We start from the raw sequence: 22,904 nt of genomic DNA, 5'->3' as shown, positions 1-22,904 counted from the left end.
AATTATCGTGTACAACATAACATGAACCCGCATTTATCAAATTATAACCTTTTAGCATATATACAACTACAATACAAATGTTGTTTATGAGATATAAAGGTGAGACAGTGGTGTGTACAACGTGTGAAGAATCCTGCATAACAATCAATATACTTTAGTCATTTCCTGAAATTTCACTTAATAACATAATCTACAAAAGCGGATCACAATTTCAACATCACTTTTTGTCACCAACACTATTGTGGCAGCGACTGCTCCACTTCACTTTGGCTTTGAAGCTTTTACACCTGTTTGTCTGACACTTGCTTTGTCCAGAGCAGCCGCACCTAACAAACGCGTCCACCACATTTGGATGAATTGAAATGGCATGAAATGACTGAAGTATATTGATTGTTGTTACTCTAAATGAGGCGCTCTTCGTAATTTCACGAAATGACTGAATTCTTTAGTTATTTCACGAATTGATTGATGTCACAATCTGACTGTAATACATACATAATAACAGTAGTAGCCTAGATGGACACTAAAAGCCCAACTGTCGTTCATTTCCCAATTTCAACATGCCGCATGACAACGTTGTCAGTTGGCAGAGACTTAATGGATTGACCATAGCTAGAGCATCAGGGATCTGGCTCACGTGAATCACGATCTTCATGAACCGATGAACACCAGTCTTAAAATAGTGACAAACCTTGATCAGGTATAAAGTACTAAGTGGGCTTTAGCCAGCTGCATTGTTCCAACAGACATTATGAAATCATAAGCAATTTTAAATGAAGACATGCTGTACTTGCTCACGTCTACATATTTACTTTCCAGAATAAGAATAAGAAAGTAGGAGATTATTATTTTTTTAATGTGTTTATTGTTGAGTAAATATCTAGCATTATTATTATTATCATATCTATATGTCATTACCTCCCCTGTATCCATTTTGGTATAATATCACAGGGACATAATTCACAAAGTTAAACTTTGTGGTCCTGTTAGCATAACGTTCAAATGGGAGCATTATTATCTTGATTTGACCAATTTGGTACGATTAACCAGAATATAATTCGTCATGTGGCACGAGCAATTGTTTAATTCACTGACTAGTTCTATTTTTAGCATAGGTGGTGAAGAGTCTGTTTTGAATAAAACGTGAATGTTGCATTGGTCAGTGCATTTTTACCTCTTTGGTATCTGGGTTAAAAGCTTAATTTATTATTTTCTACCAGTGTTTCACGTCTACTTTTTCACTCCGACGTGAAAAATATAATTTCCTTACATCTTTAAATCTATACCCTGATGTAATAGAAACTACCCCCAGTTAAATCCCCACTCTAAACCATTTAGATCATCCTGATTTGCGTTCACTTTTATTAAAAATAGTGACTCGATCTACGTGATACATTAATAAAAAAAGGGATCTAAATTATACAATTTCAAGAAATAGGTTACATGTTGCAAGTCACCAAATCGCGAAATATCTGATATGCGTTGATCCGATCCGGTTGTAACATGGAATGATGTTGCATTTGCACTTTTGTTACGTTTGACGCACGCATATACCTCCTCCCCGGCCCGACGGAGTTTCATGCACGTGCGTGTGCGTGCGTTCATCTGTGAACACGCATAGTGCATGTGTGTGGGTTTGCTGCAGTTAGTCCGGAATGATACCGGTTTTTGCTAGCATAGAGATACCACCATTTCGTAAGTCATACACTCAAGTACATTGTTATCACGGAAGGGTAACAAATAGTTCCATCTTTTAATCATCATTTGGCATGGCGTTAAATCCTAATTCACCAAACAAGGCCTCATTTTCTACGAAGTGGCCCCAATAGTTTCCTAGGGGCAGTTACATGGAGATATACGGTTGCCCGAGGCATGAGAACACTTCACTCTTACTTCCGACTGCCGTCTGTGAGACAAGGCCTGTCAAAACGTCTCCCCCTCCCCTCCCCCTTCCTTGAAAGCGACGGTGTGAATGACCAGACTACTAGTTTGCTTAAATAGTTCTCTCAGATACATTTTTGTAAAATATTCTGTTCTGTTCTGAATAATATGAGCATTTGTATTCGGCGATAGTAGAGGTGCTATGATGTACAGCGTTAGTACGCTGTATAAAGGAGAATGGTATACAGCATATGGTGAGTGTAAGTAAGACACCAATACATAGGTGTCTTAACACTATAATTGTATTCGTTTATAGAGTGGATATGTTCTAAAGAACAAGAACACATATGCCCAACTGCTAAAGTAACGAATCTCTCCCTTTTTGTCAAGTTTTTAAATAGAAGACATAAACATGAACGCTTATTGTTATGAGAGTTCATTTTTTTAGACAATTGCGTTTCTTTTGCTGTTCAGTATATTTCCGTAAACCTGGTTTTACTGAACGGATGACTGTGGGGTTGCTGAGATTGGTTCTCGACAAAAATGTTAAAATATAATACAAAACGACATGCAATGTTGGCCAGATGTGACCAGTGATTGATCGGCTGGTGCAAAAACATGTTAATCAATATCAAAAGAGTAACAGAACCGAAATACGAACACTGCAAAGCAGCAGTATTACGGAATCAACAGAACCATGTACCCGCGTATTATGTTGAAATGTTTACTGGATAACGTTAACCAAATTCCAGCTAATAGCTGTCTAATATGACATCGATCGATATTATGGTGAAATACATACCAACTCCGTATTATGAGCGTGTGTCCATTTCTATTGTGGTGGTTCCTCTCCGTTGGAAAGAATCGCATCTAAACTGGTAAAAGCTTCACCAGTGTAATGTAGATCCACTTTAGACAACTAACGCCCACAGCTACATGCGAGATAGTAAACGCCTCGCTTTACATTCTGAATGACAACGGCCCATTTACTGTTACGAATCTGGAGTGGCCATATGGTAATGTTGGAATGTCAGCGGGCACAGGTTTCCCGGTGGCTGATTGGCTTGTACTCAGCGATTTAATTGGCTTGATTTCCTCATCACAGACCACTTAAACCTTCATTAATAGTTTGTTTCTAACACTGGCTGAAGGCGACATATAGCGGATACTACCCAAAATAAGTAAGATATAATATTGTTATTTTGAGGTTATTAATGATTATTAAAAGGTGAGAGAGAGGGGATGGGTGAGTGAGTGAAGGAGAGAGTGAAAGAGGGAGTGAGTGAATGAGGGAGTGAAGGAGGGAGTGAGTGAAGGGGAGGGTGAATGAGTGAGTGAATGAGAGGGTGAAGGAGACAGAGGGTGAAGGAGACAGAGGGTGAAGGAGTGGTGAATGAGTGACTGAAGGAGAGAGTGAATGAGTGAGTGAGTGAATGGGGATGAAGGAGAGAGAGGTGAAGGAGAGAGTGAGTGAATGAGTGACTGAAAGAGAGAGTGAAGGAGAGAGAGGGTGAAGGAGAGACTGAAGGAGAGAGTGAGTGAATGAGAGGGTGAAAGAGAGCGCGGTGAAGAAGTAAGTGAATGAGAGTGAGTGAATGAGTGAGTGAATGAGTGAGTGAAGGAGAGAGTGGGTGAATGACTGAGTGAAGAAGAGTGTGAAGGAGAGAGTGAGTGAATGAGTGACTGAAAGAGAGAGTGAAGGAGAGAGGGTGAAGGAGAGACTGAAGGAGAGAGTGAGTGAGTGAGTGAATGGGGATGAAGGAGAGAGAGGTGAAGGAGAGAGTGAAGGAGAGAGTGAGTGAATGAGTGACTGAAAGAGAGAGTGAAGGAGAGAGAGGATGAAGGAGAGACTGAAGGAGAGAGTGAGTGAATGAGAGGGTGAAAGAGAGCGCGGTGAAGAAGTAAGTGAATGAGAGTGAGTGAATGAGTGAGTGAATGAGTGAGTGAAGGAGAGAGTGGGTGAATGACTGAGTGAAGAAGAGTGTGAAGGAGAGAGTGAGTGAATGAGTGACTGAAGTAGAGTGTGAAGGAATGAATGAAACAGAGAGTGAGTGAAGGAGAGGGTGAAGATGTGAAGGAAGGAGGAATTGAGTGAATGAATGAGTGAAGGAGAGAGTGAGTGAATGAGTGAGTGAAGAAGAGAGTGAAAGAGTGAATGAAGAAGAGAGTAAGTTAAGGAGAGGGTGAAGGAGTGAAGGAAGGAGGAATTGGGTGAATGAGTGAGTGAATGAGTGGGTGAAGGAGTGAAGGAAGGAGTGAAAGAGTGAGTGAGTGAGTTTAGTTTTACGCCGCACTCAGCAATATTCCATCAATATGGCGGCGGTCTGTAAATAATCGAGTCTGGATCAGACAATCCAGTGATCAACAACATGAGCAACAATTGGGAACCGATGACATGTGTCAGCCAAGTCAGCGAGTCTGAGCACCCGATCCCATTAGTCGTCTCTTACGACAAGCATTTGCGAATAGATATTTCACAATCCTCATCTTAATGCATGCCCTTATAATTGCTGATTACAGGGCGGCTATCGTGACTTAATTATTCGGAATAAATATTTAAGGCGGGTAACATACACTGTTCTTAAAGCATCACCGGAAAAGTGAGGAGCTTGGGTATGACACAGCACGATACCTGACCCTACACAAGGTTGTTTTGATTAGTATGGATGGTTGTGGGTTATGATAAAAAATAAACAAATACACAATTTATAGCGTCTCAAGAGGGAAAACTGCATTTATTTGGTATACTCAAAGTTACGTCCCTAACGTCTGTTCGGATTTAGAAACATTGACAGGCAGTTCCATATTCGTGCAATTTTCATTTTTGTTGCCCTCACCGCCTTCGTGATTGTGATTCTTCTCGACATTATGACCCGGCTCTAGTTCATACAATCTTGACCTGGTCAAAAAACTGACACATTAATCGGACGTATGTGGTACTTAACCAAGCTTGCTCACTTTCATCCTTATCAAAAAACCCCAACTGAGGGTCCATTTCAAAAACAATCTGGTCGTAAGTTTGCCTGACAAAGGAACAAGGCAATAAGTTTATTCTATCTATTACCTTCATGTAGTTTATCTTATTAGATATTATCTGTTATGTATTTTCAAGCAGGTGTTCTGTGGAGTAATGTTATTTATTACCCACGTGGTCAAAGTCAACCTGTGACCGGGTGTAAAAAGCTTGGAGGCAACTTTGTGTGCAGACTCTTTCAGTGCTGTCACAAACCCTAGTGTACAGTACACAACCCTGTGCACTTAAAAGAACCCACGAATCCGTTGGTACATGACCAGATGGTGGCCACATGAATACGTGCAGACAGCTAGTTGTGGGTACAGCAACGTGCAGTGAAAGTGGACAAAGTACTGTGACTATGTGTCCCAGTCCAGCTGTGAATGGGTACCTCGTTAGGATGAGAGAGCCTCATTTAACTCGGTGCGCCAAATGGCAGCAAGAGTTGTATACTCCCAATAGTATGTCGAGTTGAGATTGAAATACGATGTGCTGTTGAGATTGACATCCAGTGAAATACCAGCGCCTTGAGCATGCACTAGTGTGTGGATATGTGCGCTATATAGATATCCTGTATCTATATCTATCGCTAGTTGCATACTAATCTCGTGCTCACACGAGTGCCGTGTCGCGTTGACCTATGTCGTAACGACTATTATTACCTACGAGGGCAAACATATCGGCAACCCATGTTTGCGGGAAGAGACGCCAAACGCCATCAGTTGTCCAGTTCAACACAAGATTCCATTATTTGCATATTGCAATACCGCTGCGATTGCGATATTGAAATCAAACTAAGGCTAGAGGAGCAAGGAGGGCCACTCAGATTCGTCAAGAAACATGCATACACGTCTACCTAACCAAATACTCGGGATGAACACATACCTCAACACCGCGGAATAGTTTTAGCGTGGCTTTGATTCATCATTCTCAAGCACATTATCCCGAAGTAAAGGTATGGAAAGAACGATCGCATCGTCCGAACACCCTGTGATGGTCAGTGTCTGTGTACTAGCTCAGGTTTCATCATAGGTCTGCGCCCACATCTGTTGCTTGCAAAAGGCTGATAACCACAGCTTTATCATCATCCAGAGGCATACTTTTTATGTAGCATACTTGTTCACTTCGAATCCAAACTATGTAATCGCTTGTTATGCAGAAGGCCAGGGTTCGATTCCCCACGGGAATATAAATTTTGTGTATGAATCCTTGCACTCACTCATACGTGCATTCATGATTACTTGATGGAATAACATGTGCAGTATCTGAATGCAGGGGCGGTGTGGTAACCTAGTGGTTAATACGATCGCTTCGTCAGGTAAGACAGGGGTACAATATGTTATATTAATAAGTGTGAAGTCCATTTCTGGTGTCCCCGGCCATGATAGTGCCAGAATATTGATAAAAACGTCGTAAAACCATACTCGCTCACTCATCCACCATGGGCATCAAAAAGCACTATCCTCTACTACAGAGCACTAATTTGCACTACGCCTTCAATCCGACCACAAAAAGCATTAAAGGCTATTTTTGAACATCTGTTTTATCATGAAGGTATGCGTACATGAACCTGTCCCCCGCGGTGGTATAACGTCATCATCTAAATACATAAGTCAACATTTACCCGACACAAGGCGTGATCAGTTCGAGAAGAAAGTTATGAATTGTATTGATCAAACGCCTCATAAATCATCATAGTAAACGCAATCTGACAGGGTAATTAATATCATTCACCTCTAGCATAGATCTATATGTGTATTGTGTTCTGTAATATTTGACACTGAGCGCCTATAACACAAACGACGTATTAACGAGAGACATCAAATGACCATTCGAAAAGCAATGCAACACGCCCATTAGTATCCGATTAAACACAAGTGGATGAAACGAAAAAGTTCAATTTTATTTTAGTTGAGGATAATATTTAGTATATTGTTTAGGAATGCTTGTGTGTTTATCTGTAATATCAACATGGAGATGTGTTTGAAACACGTGCGAACGGAGGGTCCACTACTGCCTTAAATGGTTTATGCAAATTTTAAACTAATCATGCCGTATTCACCTGTATCCCAAAATGGCGGCAAGTAGATCGCATGGCGATTATTTCCTTCGAATTAGCTGTTTTCCACGTGCGTATAATCCTGTAAGCCTCACCACGTGTAATCAAAATTATTTAGCATACTGATACTGCAAATAAATTGAATACACTGAAGTTTCCTTATTAATCTACATGTGTTGAAGAATAAGCATTTTGAAAATCGCGCGAGCATGTCGGTAACTCAACCGACATCCTGACTTTGAGTTACCGACATCCTCGTGCGTTACCAGCATCACTTAGGTACTGTGCACGTGGTATTGTTCCATTTGAGGAGCAGTATGTTCCCTGCTATTATACAGATATATTTTGATGAGTATATTTACTGATGCCACTGTATTATACAGCTGAGATATGTATTTATTTATTTATATATGTATTTATGTATTTTATCCATCCATCCATCAACCCCTCGTTTTGTCACCGGAGATGAAACACTACTTTCTGTGAAATGAATGTCTGTTTAAGATTAAACACCGCACTCATCAATATTCCAGCTCTGTAAACAAACCAGTCTGACCCGACAATCCAGTGATCAACAGCATGAATGCCCATCTACACAATTCGGATACAATGACACGTGTCAGTCAAGTCATACGTCCCCACCCGATCACCTTACCCTCCATGTAACACAAGCCTATATTGGTCTACTTCATTACTTCAGGTCGATATGTGCTGATATATCATAATTTGGTATTGTGTTTACTAGATCAGTATAGCACAGTTTACCTAGTGCTCGCTATACCTCTTCGAGAAGTTTATTTACCATTAACATTAATCGCTAAAACGGGTACTATATCAGCATAAACCACTAATATTTTACTATTAGTCTAACATGACAAGAATACTACTTCATCACACGTAATGGATGGCCAACGATGCCAATACAACACTCTTTGTAACATTCCATCCTATCTGATCTGAATATGCACACCTCCCAGGGCCTAGATTTTCGAAGCTCTCTGAAGGCTAAGATAGTATAAGGCTAAGATAGGTGTGTGTGTGTGTGTGTGTGTGTGTGCGTGCGTGCGTGCGTGCGTGCGTGCGTGCGTGCGTGTGTGCGTGTGTGTGTGTGTGTGTGTGTGTGTGAATAATCGTGACCAGGCAGTCCAGTTATCAACAGCATGAACATGGAACTACGCATTTGGGATACGATGACCTATGACTGTCAACCGAGTCAGCGAGCCTGACTACCCGATCCTGTTAGTCCCCTCTTACGACTAGCATGGGTTGCTGAAGGTCAGTTGAACGTATCCGGCTCTACAAGAATTAACCTCCCGGGTAGTCTGTTATCATGCACTGTAAGCCTCACCCTCTGATGTTGTCGACAGGGTCTGTCTAATTCAACAACACCGGGTTAATTTCAGATAAAAATTATTGCAATATGTTTCCAATTTTGATATTGGATTAGTGGCTTAGTGACTCAATCATCAAACTGTCAATCAGAAAACATATCAGAAGCTTTTACACTCTGTTATTACGCTTAAGATAAATCTATCGAATTCTGATTGGTCGTGAGCCAAAGCATACGAAACCTTATTACCCTTAAGATAGATTTGTCGAATTCTGATTGACCAGTAGCCAAAGCATACAAAACCACGTACGCGGATTTGCCAGGGTGTACGATCCGTACGCGTTCTACGAATGCCCCTGACATTACATGGAATGTAGCTGCCAAACGGCGGTTCGCTTCGAACGTTTACAGTTGACGAATACATGTAATATGTATGAACAGCTCAATAAAATTGTTGCCATAATATCTCATTTGTTTGCGTCAATAAAAATATTAATAGTAAAACGTTTCTTCTTTTCACTGGTCGTTTAACAAAGCCACAAATTTGATAATTTTGGTCATACACCGATCCATCCTGAGTTATCTCCCTTTGAAACTAATATTATTTCAGTTATTTCAGTTACCTATAGGAAACTAGGCTTGTTCTTTTATGAAACTCAAACGTTACTGACAATAGGTACGTCACTACAATGGCGAATCAAAATTCGGCCATCGAACATATCGACTTCAAAGCACGACTGCATCGACAACGACGTGCCCATTGGTGAAACAAGGGTGCAGACATGAACCTGTGGATCTGCTGATGTGTTGGCTCAGCGATGAATCGCGTTTCCCTCTGAAACGGCGAGATAAGAGACATCGTGTCTATCGACGTCGGTAAGAACTACATTAACAGGTGGACAGATTTACATAGAAAAAGGCGTCATGATGTGGGGAGCCATGTCCTACACGGTTAGATTAGAGCTAGTGATGGCTCAAGGCAGTCGTACTGCAAATCGCTACATCGGCCAAATCATTCGACCTCGCCTCCTCCCTCGTAACCGCCAGAAGGTGTTGATTCAACATGACCAAGCTCGACCTCACATTCCGTGTGTGTGATATTTTCATATACCATTCTCACGCAGTAGATATATAGAGGATTTTTCATGTGCCTAGTGAAATATAACTTATCCGTCATCTCATGAGGCGAGGAACGCCACACGTACATTCGCTATTCCTAAAAATATCACAGTTTGCACGTCACCCGACGTTAGGCACGTCATTTTTCACCTCACACATGCAATATGTTTCATATGCCTCCAAGATTGTATAATTACATTTGTAAACATTGTTAATCCGAGTAAATTCCATTAACGAAATCAAAAGTTTCCAAACTGTAAACTAAAGACTGTTCACTGATATACTTCGGTATTTGTAATAGTAAATAAAACTCAAGACAACACCTATCTGTGTCAGTTGCTGTCTTTCTATTTTATGTCATTGTTTTGATCAGCATTTTAAAAAAATAATGTCATTGATTATTAACGGTCCTTTTGGTCTTGGATGAAATGTCAAAAGTCCTTGCTGGTGGAGGAATTTAAGAGAGTCACAAGCAAACATGGCGAACCGAGAGAAAGGGGAGAGCGCGAGAGAAAAATCAGCTGTTTACTGTGTCAGTCCACATAACTACAGGTACTGGTCTCAGCCAATGGAGTGAAAGGAAGTCATAAATCGAAAGTCACGTTAATCGAAAGTAAGAGGTAAAGTCGCTAGAAACGAGGTGTGGACTTTGTAGACTGTTATTGTTATAATTATTGCTGTGAGAAGGAAAAATATTTCGTTTCGCTTTTAGTAACGTTTTCCCTTTGTAGTACATGTATACGATATAACCGGATGTCAGTTATGCGCAGTTTATTCCGCCAATTGTACCAAGATAGCACGTGTTCGTTGCCACTGATGACGAAGAGTAGTAACATAGATTCTTGTAGCTTTGTCAAGCACGACATCGGTTGCTTGGCAACGGTACAAAAATCCGTATCTGTATCGAAACGTCCCATTCACAAACTATCCATAAAGTTTGTCTATAATTTACTTCCCAACTTCCATAATGCCCTTTAATTATAAAGAGGAGGCATTATCGCTTAGTCTCTGAATATATTTGGGGCGGTGTGGTACCCTAGTGCGTTCATTCGGTACGCTGAAGACCTGGGTTCCCTACAGGGCACAGTGTGTGAAGCCCATTTCTCTTGTCCCCCGCCGTGATACTGCTGGAATATTTCTAAAAGTGGCGAAAAACCCAACTCACTCTGAATATAATCGTAATTTTGCTTGTAACACGTAAACCCATTTAGGTTGATAAGGAACCCCGGGGAGACGAAAGTGGAAATCTACAACTGCTGCACGTAGGGTATTAGCATTATAGGGAGGGCTGGGCTGTACGGAAAATAATGTGGTTCAGGGAGCTATATTAAACTGATTGATCTACTGATGAGAATGCCACAGTACTACTGTTGATATACAGTACCTGATAGCTACACAGCCGCATTAGCCATATGGCACGTTGACACTGTTGGTATACTAATTTATCATCCAATAAAAGATTCCACCCTGAGATACCGCTTGTAAAATATCAAGCTGTATCAAAGATGGTCACCGCAATTAGTCATATTTGACGGGTGACAAAGCTCGATTCGGTCAAGCTACTGTTATTTCCTGTGAAGGTAACGGAAGCAAACTGCTCCGTGGACGGAATTGATTGGACATGTTAGCGCTACTTTTTATATGCTCGTTTTTATGACGTAATGGTGTCACTCAGACTTGAATGTATTTATACACGAGTCTTCAAGTGAATTGCTACAGACTACGTTTCGTTTCTAATTTCTCTTCAACGACAAATTAAGTATGATCTTGGAGGATAATATAATCTCACCCTCGTCTCTTTTGATATCAAATATATCACCACTCGTTGATAACTGATGGTGATATATTTGATATCAAAAGACACAAGGTTGAGATTCTCAATATCCATGATACAGAAGATATACCGGAGGAAAAGAAATAACGGGTCACATGAAAGCACAAGTGTTCATTTTTGTTTTTCGAGTGTTTCTTCTCACATTTCTTATCACACAGCTTTTGAACAAAAATGGAAACAAATTAAATGAAGGAACACTTGTAGTTTCATACGATTCCTTACCCTTTCCCTCAGTATATATTGGTTGCTATGTAACGTGGACAATGATGATATACTGAGCGTCATGCCACTGTGACACTGATTAGTTTACATTTAGTACTCATGTACTGTTGATATACTGGCTACAACCTCATTACACAGTTCATATATTGGTACTTATACCATTTACACAGCTGATATACTGGTTGCTATGCCCATATTACACATTTAATATACCGATTGCTATATCCATTTTATATAGGTGATATACTAGTTGCTATACCCTTATTAAACAGTTGTTATACTGATTGCTAAACCCATATTACACAGTTGATATACTGGTTGCTATACCTATATTACACAGTTGATATACTGGTTGCTATAACCATTTTAACAAATGATGTACCGGTTGCTATGCAAACTGAGTTATGGCCAGTAAACCACAGGTGGCATCACACGGGACTTGATATCATGTTACTACAATACTTGGTCTCATGTATATCATTTTCCACTGTAGGCATAAGTTGGAGCAATGGCAGCCTAATGGTCACAGGGGCATCGAATATCTGTTTGGACAATAATTTTGAAAATATGAGTCCACATGTTTGCAATCGTATAATGTTTTTAGATGCAATGCTAATACATGGTGTATTTTATGTAATGAGTGTAGCGGTAGAATTTCTTAAAAATATGTAAATTATAGTATCTAAAAACATTATACCATTGCAAAAGTGTAGATCTATATTTTTGAAAATTGTTGTCCAAACAGAGATTCGGACCCCTGTGCTAATGGTACATGGTTCCAGTCCCGGTGCTAATATATACTGGATGCGCGGTCTGTCAGCACCTTACTATTCTCATGGACTTTACCCAGTCTACCAATGCGGGGAACCGTACCCGTCTTTCTTAGGCGTGAGTGAGTGAGTAAGTATGGTTTTGCGCCGCCTTTAGTAATATATCACGGCGGAGGACACCGGTAATGGGCTTCATACATACATTGTACCCACGAGGGGAATCGAACACGCCATTAGGCCCGACGAGTGAAAGCTGTAACCACTATGCCACCCCGTCACAGATGTAAAGAATTTTATGTAACCTAGGTAACCGAAGCGAGTTAAGTTGATGCAGTAGGACCTACATTTATCACTCTCCTGTATTCAGCTGGCATCTGGTTACAGCACAGATACTCCCTCAGTCTTACTGTAGATTTATATCATTGAAGGTACGGCACGGAAATGATCATCACCCGCAGCCAACGATGAATCGACAGACGGGATCGGGTGATCAGACCCTTTGACTTGGTTGGCGTAATTCCTCCAATCCAAACTGATTGGTCGATGCTCATGATATCAATCATTGGGTTGTCTTGTGTAACAGATTATTTACACACTGTGATAACAAAGCTGAAACATTGTTGCGTGCGGTGTTAAACAACAAGTAAACAAGCTGCATGTTAACATTGTTGTGCAGTAAGTCGACTTCAGACGACCTTGAATGCATTTGACTTGACCTTTCCATGAGCGACCTTGAACATCACATCTGCTACAAATGACCAAAACAATGTACACAGATCATTGCGTGCAGAATACACGATAGCATGGGTCCACATGGCAACCAGATGAGGAGCGGAAGGTCACTGTGCACCATAATAAAATTCGTCGTCTAGCACTCAACGCTCGAGAAGTGTTGGGTTTCTGTTCTGGTACAACCAGCGCTTGGAAACGAGATCCAAAGAGTCCACGTCTTTACATAAATTGTTGTGTTTAAAACATGGCAAGAACAACACAGTCTTCTACATTTAAGGCGACGCGATTTGGTAAGCAGAGTTACCTACCTTTCACAGACCAGGAATCTAATTTGCATACACTGTATCAGCTTAACTGACCTTCAGCTATTTTCCACTTTTGTTGATCCTTATGGCAAGGCCGGTCCACCAACTAGGCATCTTACTCAAATAATCTTAATCTTGCGAATCTTTAAGCTAATGATGCATTTAGAGAGTGAGTATGGATCTACGTCACTTTTAGCAACGTTCCAGCAATGTCGCGGTAGGGTAGGGGTGGGGGAGGGCACCTGAAATGGGTATCACCTGTTGTGGGCCTGTGAGAAATCGTGCGTGAAGAGCGAAGGCTTTAGCCGCTAGGCTACCCCAACGTCCCTGTATTTAGAGAGCATCACATAATGTGCACCACTGTAAACAAACGCAAATAACATTCCATCAAGCATTCATGGATGCAAATATGAGTAAGCACTATGTAAATAAATAAAATGTATATGCTCTTACAAATCAAGGGCATATGAACTCAATAACGTTTAGTATTCCATTAAATTCACTGTTGCTTGGCATTGCCTTCACACAGACTTGAAAAGGTGGCAAGAGTTTCGAGGTGACGTTGCCGAACATGCCTGTCGAGGTCGTCCCACAAATGTTCAGCAGGAATGAGAGAGATGGTGACCGTGGTTACCGATTTGAGCTAGTAAAGTTTTGGTCAGTCCTCACCTGTTAGATCGAGCATTGTCTTCTTGGGGGATGGTGCTTTAGTTGTTCGCGGTCGAGGTAAAGTGATATGGCGGTAACGCAGAGCTGCGAGGACGCCTTTCAACGTAAACATGTCTGTTCCCCGTGTTATGGCTGATAGATTGATTGTCTGTATCATAATACCCCTACTTCGAAATCTATCCCCTGCTTCATAGCATTTGACGGCATTACATCATCAGACATTTCGAGTCGCTAAAACGCAAATCCTACATCACAGCAGAAGTCATTAACTATGATTGACGTAGGACGTCTTAGAAGACTTCTTGACGTGAGACTAAAACGTCATCTCTCCATCTCTGTAGACGTCACTGACGGAGGACGTCTTACAAGAAACTGTAATTATTTCCTGTAGGGAGCACAAAAAGCACATGTAGTGGTGGAAAAATAATCCTTTGAAATGGAAACAAAACTCGACTACAAGAGCGGTCGTAAAAGTAGCCGAGGGTACAAGACGGCAGTCATAATATCCCAAAATAAAAGTCATAGCCTAAACGGCAGTCATAGCATCCCTAAACGGCAGTCATCACATCCCGACACCTCATAAAAATCGTCAAATATGGCAGGGCTGGAAGACAAGCAGGCTCTAGTAAGAAATGCATATCGCCACATTGAATCTTATCTTGAAAAATTGATATCGGGAGGTACCGCACCAACCATATTGTAGTAAGCTTCACACCTATGTTCATACTTCGGTCTGTCCCCACATAAAACTTACTGTCTTAGTAGTTGCCGGATTCCGGAAGTAGATAACCTTGGATTTGGTTTGATTCACAGTCATCTTGTTCTCCAGACAGCACCACGACTTTAGAGTGTCCAACATCAAGTTCGGGTTGTTCTCATTCTCAACCAGAAGGACAACGTCGTTTACAAATAAAAGTGGTCATTGATTTGGACACCAAGTGCAAACTGATTTATACGAATGATGAAATCATTGATGAAAATGTGAAAGGGTAGTGGAGAGCAAACAACCTTGACGAAGGTCACAATTCAGGTCGAACCACCCCATGCAGACTCCATTCAATCTCCCATAGCTGCGTGCACAGCCACTATACATAATGCCTTCAGTTCCACTCTCAAATAATTTCTTCCATATAATAGGTCTATCGACACAACCATGTGCTTTTTTGTAAAATCTATAAAGGTAACAAACATCTTTCTTCATACTCTTTCTTGATTCAATCACTGAAGTTTACAGCATATATGTGTTCATTTGTGGATGTTTTCTTTTTGAAACCGTTTTGTTGGTTAGCCATCTTTCTGAAACCGATTTGCTGGTTAGCCTTTTTTCTGAAACCGTTTTGTTGGTCAGCCATATCTCTGAAACCGTTTTGTAGTTTAAGAGTCTCCACGTGGTCAGTTAGTCTGGAGCTGAAGATGGGGATTACAAGCACTAGTCAGAGTTATAATCCGATATAACAGTGGGTCTCTGTCGTCAGCTGTTGACGTCATAGGTATTGGGTTAATGATGGGCCCTTACCCCTATTTGTTGGAATGGGCAATTGCGGAAATAAAATAATTATTAAAAAGTCTATGTAGAAAGCGCATACTACGTGCATTATTAATGACCTCCGTTGGAATACCATCAACGTTGTACGCTTTTTCTTGTCTTGGCTTGGACTAAAGCGCCGTTAACTTTTCCATGGAGATGGCGGTAAGGCGAGATATGTTTGTGGAGGTCGATGTGGACGATCATGTCATGATGACTTAACATCCAAAAAACTGTGTTCCACAGGAGATATCGCTAGTGTGAGATCAGAGACGATGTCTCCCAGGAGATATGCTTTGACAGTAGATTTTGCACAATGCCCTGACAATGCTATGACATCATGAACTTCATGACGTCACAACACTGTGACATCGTTGCACTGCGAATCTAATGTCAGTCCTGTGTTCAGAGAAAACAAATGAAGAATGATTTTTGACGATAAATGGAATCTCACATTTGTGTCTACTGATATCAGGTATATCAACACTCGTTCATAAAAGTAAACATATCCTCGACTCGGGTTGATATACATGATATCGGTAGACACGAGTGTGACAAGCAAGCCTCGGATAGTTGTTACTTTATCGACTCGTGTTTACATATATGATATCAGTAGACACTTGGGTGAGATGAATACCCCTCAGGTCACATATGGTGCTGTTATATAAGAATTCGATAATAATGTTAGCATCATCCAATGGCTCTGAAACGTCATCAATCCCCGTCTTGTTTATAAATTGCGCTAAAAAATATAATTTCACAGTCAAAGAGAAATTGCACACGTGATATACTTGGCGATTCACACAATGAACCATTTTAACATGCATCAAACACTCTGACACACCTACCTCCATGACTGTACGGGTGTTTAAGATGCTTACACCGGGAGGAAAAGTTTCAGCATTGAGAATTTATAACTCCGACGCGAGACGGAATTGGGTACTGTGAGCGTCAAACGTCACACGTGGTCCTGCCCGGTTGCCTAGGCAACTTGCGACCCACATATCTGCACACAGGGACACGGCGGTGGAGAACACATGGCATGCATTACATAAGTCGACGGTTTATATTAGTGAACTAGCCAGATGTGCCGAGAGATGGACGAAGTCGAATTGAGGAGTGAAACACATTACGCAATTATATCATTATGTCATTGATGCACTTTATTTTCATCCGGTCGTTGAATCATTATTCGTCATCAGATCGGGGGATGTGTACACGGAGAGACGAGAGTTGAAAAGTTCACAGATATTTCACCATCTCCTCCTACTGGGTACCCCTCCGCAGTGTTGATTGCGTTTCATAAGGAATCACTTGTATCTTTCTTTTCGACAAGCGTGTAGTGACGATATGGCTGAAATGTTGTCACTTAAAAGCTTAACTCATTCACTTGACAATATGGATAGGTTGAGTTAGGGAGTATGGCTTTACGCCGCATTTTGCAATACTCCTGCAATATCCAGGAGGGGACACCAGAAATGGGATTCCCACATTAGACCCTTGTGGGCAATCGAACCCGGGTCTTCGGTGCGGCGAGGGGACGCTTTAACGTAGGGGACTGACATGTGAAATACCTTAATTCTTTGCAGTATGGTTGGAAGTCTTAACTTAGGGCAAATGAATACCTCAATTATCTGTCAAGGATCTCGTCCATATATACTTTAGGGGTATGCAGACATCTGACACGCTTGTCATACCCACATGGACACTGAAATACCTTGGTATCTGAACGTTTGAGGTGAGTCCAGTTGCCCTCAGATTAATCCGATCACGTGCAAGTTGGTAGCGCTCTGGCCATGAGTTGCTGCGTTTGACACGTGCTGAGAATATTTTCGCATTCATTTACTGGAATTTGCTTTTCGAACTTACCTACTGGTTAATTCTCACTGGCGTCTTCTCGACGAATGACCTTGTGTTAGGAAAACAAGTAACATTGACAGTGTAGTTGGTTGGTTAGCTAGTTAGTTTGGTTGGTTGGTTGGATGGTTCCTTCCTTCCTTTTTTTCCTTCCTTCCTTCCCGTAATCACTCAAAGTGGAAGCTCTCTAAACCTGCATCCCTCCAATTCGGCACGATAGTTCATTTATGATCAGTTACATTTCCTCTAGTCCGGCATCGGTGTATTCCGTATTCCGGCACAACAAAGACGCCCAAATGACTTTTTGTGCAGTAATTAACGCTCCCGAAACCGGCATCCTGTATCTCGGCTCTCCTTTTGATTGGCTGATTAGCTGAACGTGTCTTAACAACACAGTGGGTTACCATCGCCACTAATGTTTTTCTCCTCATTAACTAAGTGTTTCTCCTCATCAACTAAGGGTTTTCTCCTCATTAAGTGTTTATCTCCTCATTGACTAAGTGTTTTCTCCTCATTAAGTGTTTATCTCTTCATTAACTAAGTGGTTTTCTCCTCATTAACTGTTTTTCTCCTCTGTTAACTACCCTCTTATGTTCTGTGATAAAGGGAACATGGCTAAGGATTAAGCAAACTGGTGAGTGACACGTATCGGCAGTATATGTATGGTCTTCATAAACTCTCGATTTTTATTCTGACATACAAAGGCTTAGATATTTTGAGAAAGAAAATTGGTTTTTAAAAATATTTCAAATGTTATAACATTTTTGTCCTGTCCAAACTGGTGGCGGTGGGGAACCCAGTGTTTAAAGCGTTCACTCGTCGCGCCGAAGACCCGGGTTCGATTCCCACATCGGTACAATGTGTGGAGCTCGTTTCTGGTGTCCTCAGCCGCGCTATTGGTGGAATGTTGATAAAAGCAGCGTAAAACCAAACTCACTCACTCCATTCTCAACTCCCTGGTGGTTTGACAGCCCTACATGGGTTTGTGTCCAAAGTATTGCCCAGAAGCCACTGATGAATAACATAGCGTATGTTATATATAGAAAGTTACGTGTCAATTGATAATGTGTACATGTTTATGAAATACCTGACCAAATATTACTTAGTTATGCTTACTTACGGAAATTCGGATTAGAACTGGTGTTCAGCAACCATGCCATCGTATCCCAGTTGCGTAGGTCGATGCTCATGACTTTGATCACTGGGTTGTCTGGTCCAGACTCGCACATTTACCGACCACTGTCATGGAGAAAAATCATAATACTGGACCGTGGCGTTAAACAACAACCAAATGTTGTTATGTCAAACCATTGTAACAAATATAGATCCTTTGGTCGGAAGTCTTTAACACTCTTTTCCAAGAAAAAGCTACCAAAGGAAAGTAAAAGGTAAATTTCGAAACAGCATATCCACATAATTATGACTATTTATTTCTGCACGGAACGGACAATGTCGAAAAGCGGTCTTCACAGTTATTATTGCGGGCTGTGTAAATGATTTTACGACCGCTTCTTGTTATCTGTAGATATCTATACGAACAAACGAACCTTTCCTGTTATTGCATTGGAAAGACATGAAACGTTTGGACCATTATCTGTAAACCAAAAATACATACTCGATACAGACGTAGTTATTCTCGTTTGTTTAACTGAACTCCTACCTGTGACTGGTCTGCTCAAACCGCTTCCACAGATGAGAACCATACGGTGGATGAGTGGGTATTAAGGCCGCTTAATCCAATATTCCAGTATTTCACTCACATTGATTGATCGATTGTTGTTTAACGCTGCGCTCAGCAACATTCCAGCTATACACGTATCTGCAAATAATCGAATCTGGACCAGATAATCCAGTGATCATCAGCATGAACTTGTATCAAACAGGTCAGCGATATGAACGAATATTATTGATAGCAACGTAATTTATTTCGCGGGTTCGACATTGTGAAGCAGCAATTATGCACATACTTGTGCATTTGTCAAGCAGCACAGACGAAAATTAAAAAGTTGCTAAACACAAAATTGGTAAGTGGTGCTGGTGGTCATGGAGGCTAGGGGTTAAATCGTTTGCACGTCAGTTCCGGGTTCGATTCTCCACATTTAGTTTGAATCCCATTTCTGGTGTTCCCCACTGTTATATTGCTATAAGTGGCGTAAAACTATCCTCACTCACTAACATTATATTTAAATGGATATTGGAGGAGTGTTTTTAGCAGACTTCATGAACAAAATTTATAATATTGTTCAGTGAAATACGTCAATTTCAGAGTCAAGATGTTCGTCTTGCAGGCTCACTGAGTCTATGAGAAGTTGCGTCCTAGGGCAGGTGCCCACTGTCGAATCCCATCCCGAGTCACTAATGATGTTTCTCGGTTTATGTGCACCATACTCGTACTGCGTACTGTCATCGAAATAAATACTGAAATGTTAACAGGCCATTTCTGAAGATCGCACCACAGTGCTATATTTGTGTTTGTTTGTTTGTTAACGCTGCACTCAGCAATATTCCAGCTATATGGCGACGGTCTGTAATGAATCTGGGCCTGAGTCTGGGCCAGACAATCCAGTGATCATGATCATGAACATCGATCTGCGCAACTTTGATACCACGACGTGTCAACCTACCACCCGATCCCGTTAGTCGCCACTTACGATAAGCATGGGTTGCTGAAGATCTCGCGAAGATCTTCTTTGGTATGGTCAGTAATGACTCCTTCAAACTGTATCCATGTGAAGAATCATCTTTTATTCAATTAAGGGCCCGTTCAAAATGCCATCCTGTTAGGTAGTCGGTCATTGATTTTAGTGGCAACATTCTTCTGTATCGCGAACCCACACAGAGTTACCTCCCTTAGACTATCAAGTTGCTATTGAGGTGCGCCGCGTTCTTTCCATCAAGACGCCCCCACTCAACATAACTGGTATCTAGTATACTATTCGCATGGAGGCAACCATAGAGCGGGGGACTCAAAACACAGATATCTTCAGCTTTCCCTTAGCTTTGTGAGCATTAACATACATCAAGGGCGTATGCGCTTCCTACTAATCCGCATCCGGTTTTGCTGGTTTCAGTTTGGCGAATGGTGTAAATGTCATCGATATAAATGTATATATACATATGTTGGTGAATATTGTTTGAGGAACTAAGGACGACGGAACCAACCAGCTGCAGGTACATAAGTGTCCACCAGATAAACCGGTGGTTGATATTCTGAACAATATTTCACCATGCGGATTTTGTTTACACAATCCGCAATATCAGTGTGTTAAGGATTAATTCTTCAAATTGATTGAAGTAGTAATATATTTCTTCCCTGATAAGCTGTAAACGCGTTGGACCTCCACAGTGGATTGAGCGTGTGGCTCTACGTTAACACATGGTACTTGTTAGTACCTTGCCTGGAGCTCGCGACACGAATGAGTGAGTTTAATTATACGCCGCACTCAGCAACATTCCAGCAATATGGCGGCGGTCTGTAAATAACCGAGTCTTGACCAGACAGTCCAGTGATCAACAGCATGAGCATCGATCTGCGTAATTGGGAACCGATGACATGTGTCAACCAAGTCAGCGAGCCTGACCACCCGATCCCGTTAGTCGCATCTTACGACAAGCAAAGTCGTACTGACAAACGTATCAGACGAACTGATCAGCTCTTAGTCAGTGGGAGTACTGTGTCCTGTGGGTAACCGTGTTAGTCGGCGGCTTCATATTTCAGTGGGGTAACGTACACACGCACACACGCACACACGCACACGTGATATATATGCATTAGACTGTCTCACAGGCCTGATCCACATTATTTTCCCTACTGCCCAGCCCTCTCTGCAAATCTGAAGCTCCAAATGAAAGAAGTCTAGATTTCCTTAGGTCCCGGTTCTCAATCTCTGGTCTCCCTGGGTCTCATTTTCTATTCGCCCCGTGAAGGTCCCGGCGTAGAATAGGCCTTCAGCAACGCATGAGTGAGTGAGTTAAAATTTAACGTCACATCGGCAATATCTCAGCCATATCGTGACGAGAACATTCAACAATGAGCAACCCATGAGTGAGCTTGTCGTAAGAGGCGACTAACGGGATCGGATGGTCAGGCTCACTGACTTGGTTGACTCATGTCATCGATTCCCAATTACGCAGATCGATGCTCATGTTGTTGATTACTGGGTTGTCTGATCCAGACTCGATTATTTACAGACCGCCGCCATATAGCTGGAATATTGTTTAGTGTGGCGTAAAGGTTAACTCACTGACTCGCTCCTTTTCAGATCAAATGAAATTATTTGTTACTGTCAAAATTATATTCAGAGGCTAAGTGTTGGCCTGTATATATTTTATATTACCGATATTGGTACTTTTATGATTGATATTTCATTAGATTGTCAACGAATCATTATTCATAATTTCAAAATTTACATATATCCCTAACTAATTTTGTCCAGTATAGTATACATCGCCTCACTTCATTTCGCTACAGAGAGTGTTAGAGCAATGTTTATTTATTTCAAATTTGTGCAAATCTTTCAACAGTCATAATCAATATATATATCTGTTCAGTCTATTTTGATCACCCAAATCTGTTCATTATAATCGGCGTTCGTCTTTATAGGGATTTCTTATAGCCGAAGTTCGTTATTCATATCACATTTATCCCCAGTAGAGAAGGTATACGAAAGTGATCAAAAGGTTAAATGTATGTCATGTCATATCTGTATGAATATGAGTTGATCAGTGCACTTTCGTTAGGTTCAACAAAGTAATGTAGGATTTGGACCAGAAAAAAAGAGAGAAAATAGGTGATTTTTCGTCATTACTGGAAATATCCTCGAAAGCAAAAGAAAATGAGACGGTGATGTTTATGTTATGTTTATGACTTTTTTCATCTCAGTAAAAAAGACAAGTGAAGATCCGGGTTAAAATTGATCTTCAGTAACCCATGCTTGTTGTCAAAGGCAACTAACAGGCTCGGTTGGTCAGGCTCGTTGACTTGGTTGATGCATACCATCGTGTCCTTGTTGCGTTGGTCGATGCTCATGCTGTTGATCACTGGATTGCTCAGGTTCGATCATTGACAAACCGCTGCCATACAGCTGGGATATTCCTGAGTGCGACGTAAAACTAAACTCACTCTCTCAGGTTGGTATTGATTTAATAGCATGTGGAATTAAATAACGTTTGTTTTTCAAATTTCGAGCGCATGCTGTCTTTTACCAAACAGTGCGTGTTAATCCGAATGTTTGCAGGCAGGATCCGGTAAAACGGAGATCGCCGCCCTCTTGAAATGGATCGTTTACATGGTAAATCTACGAGGTAATGCATTTCAAGTTAAGTTTATTTCAACATCACATGTGTTATGACACATGGCTAATATCACTTATGACATACAGCATTTGAAAAAAAATAAATTAACAAAGATACACTTGGCAACTTTAAGGTAATTCTTATGTGAAGGAAATTAGCCATGTGTTGAAAACGTACTGTGACAATGACGTATTCCCGCGCACCATGTGAACCGCTACGGCAAGGGGGACCCAGTCAAGTTTTGTCGCTTTCTAAACGAGGAAAGGAAACTATTGTGTTTGGTTGACTGGCCA

General features: G+C 41.2%; 1 protein-coding gene across 2 annotated transcripts in view; it reads right to left on the bottom strand.

Annotated features, from left to right (window-relative positions):
* Nucleotides 1-16,412, bottom strand: part of LOC137298419 (carbohydrate sulfotransferase 3-like) — a 29,536-nt gene extending 13,124 nt beyond the window's left edge. Inside the window, exon 1 of one of the 2 annotated variants that reach the window (XM_067830682.1) lies at nucleotides 16,308-16,412. In XM_067830682.1, coding sequence (XP_067686783.1) covers nucleotides 16,308-16,313 — 6 coding nt within the window. In that variant the 5' untranslated portion in view covers nucleotides 16,314-16,412. Of the gene's footprint in view, nucleotides 1-2,683; nucleotides 2,923-16,307 lie in introns of those variants that run through there. The other variant, XM_067830684.1, reaches the window with a different exon arrangement.
* Nucleotides 16,413-22,904: the final 6,492 nt, after the last annotated feature.

The sequence above is a fragment of the Haliotis asinina genome, chromosome 10, assembly GCF_037392515.1.
Source record: "Haliotis asinina isolate JCU_RB_2024 chromosome 10, JCU_Hal_asi_v2, whole genome shotgun sequence".
NCBI classification, from domain to species: Eukaryota; Metazoa; Mollusca; class Gastropoda; order Lepetellida; family Haliotidae; genus Haliotis; species Haliotis asinina.
The sequence above is the reverse complement of the archived record's forward strand: the minus strand, read 5'-3'. Positions and strand labels throughout refer to the sequence as shown.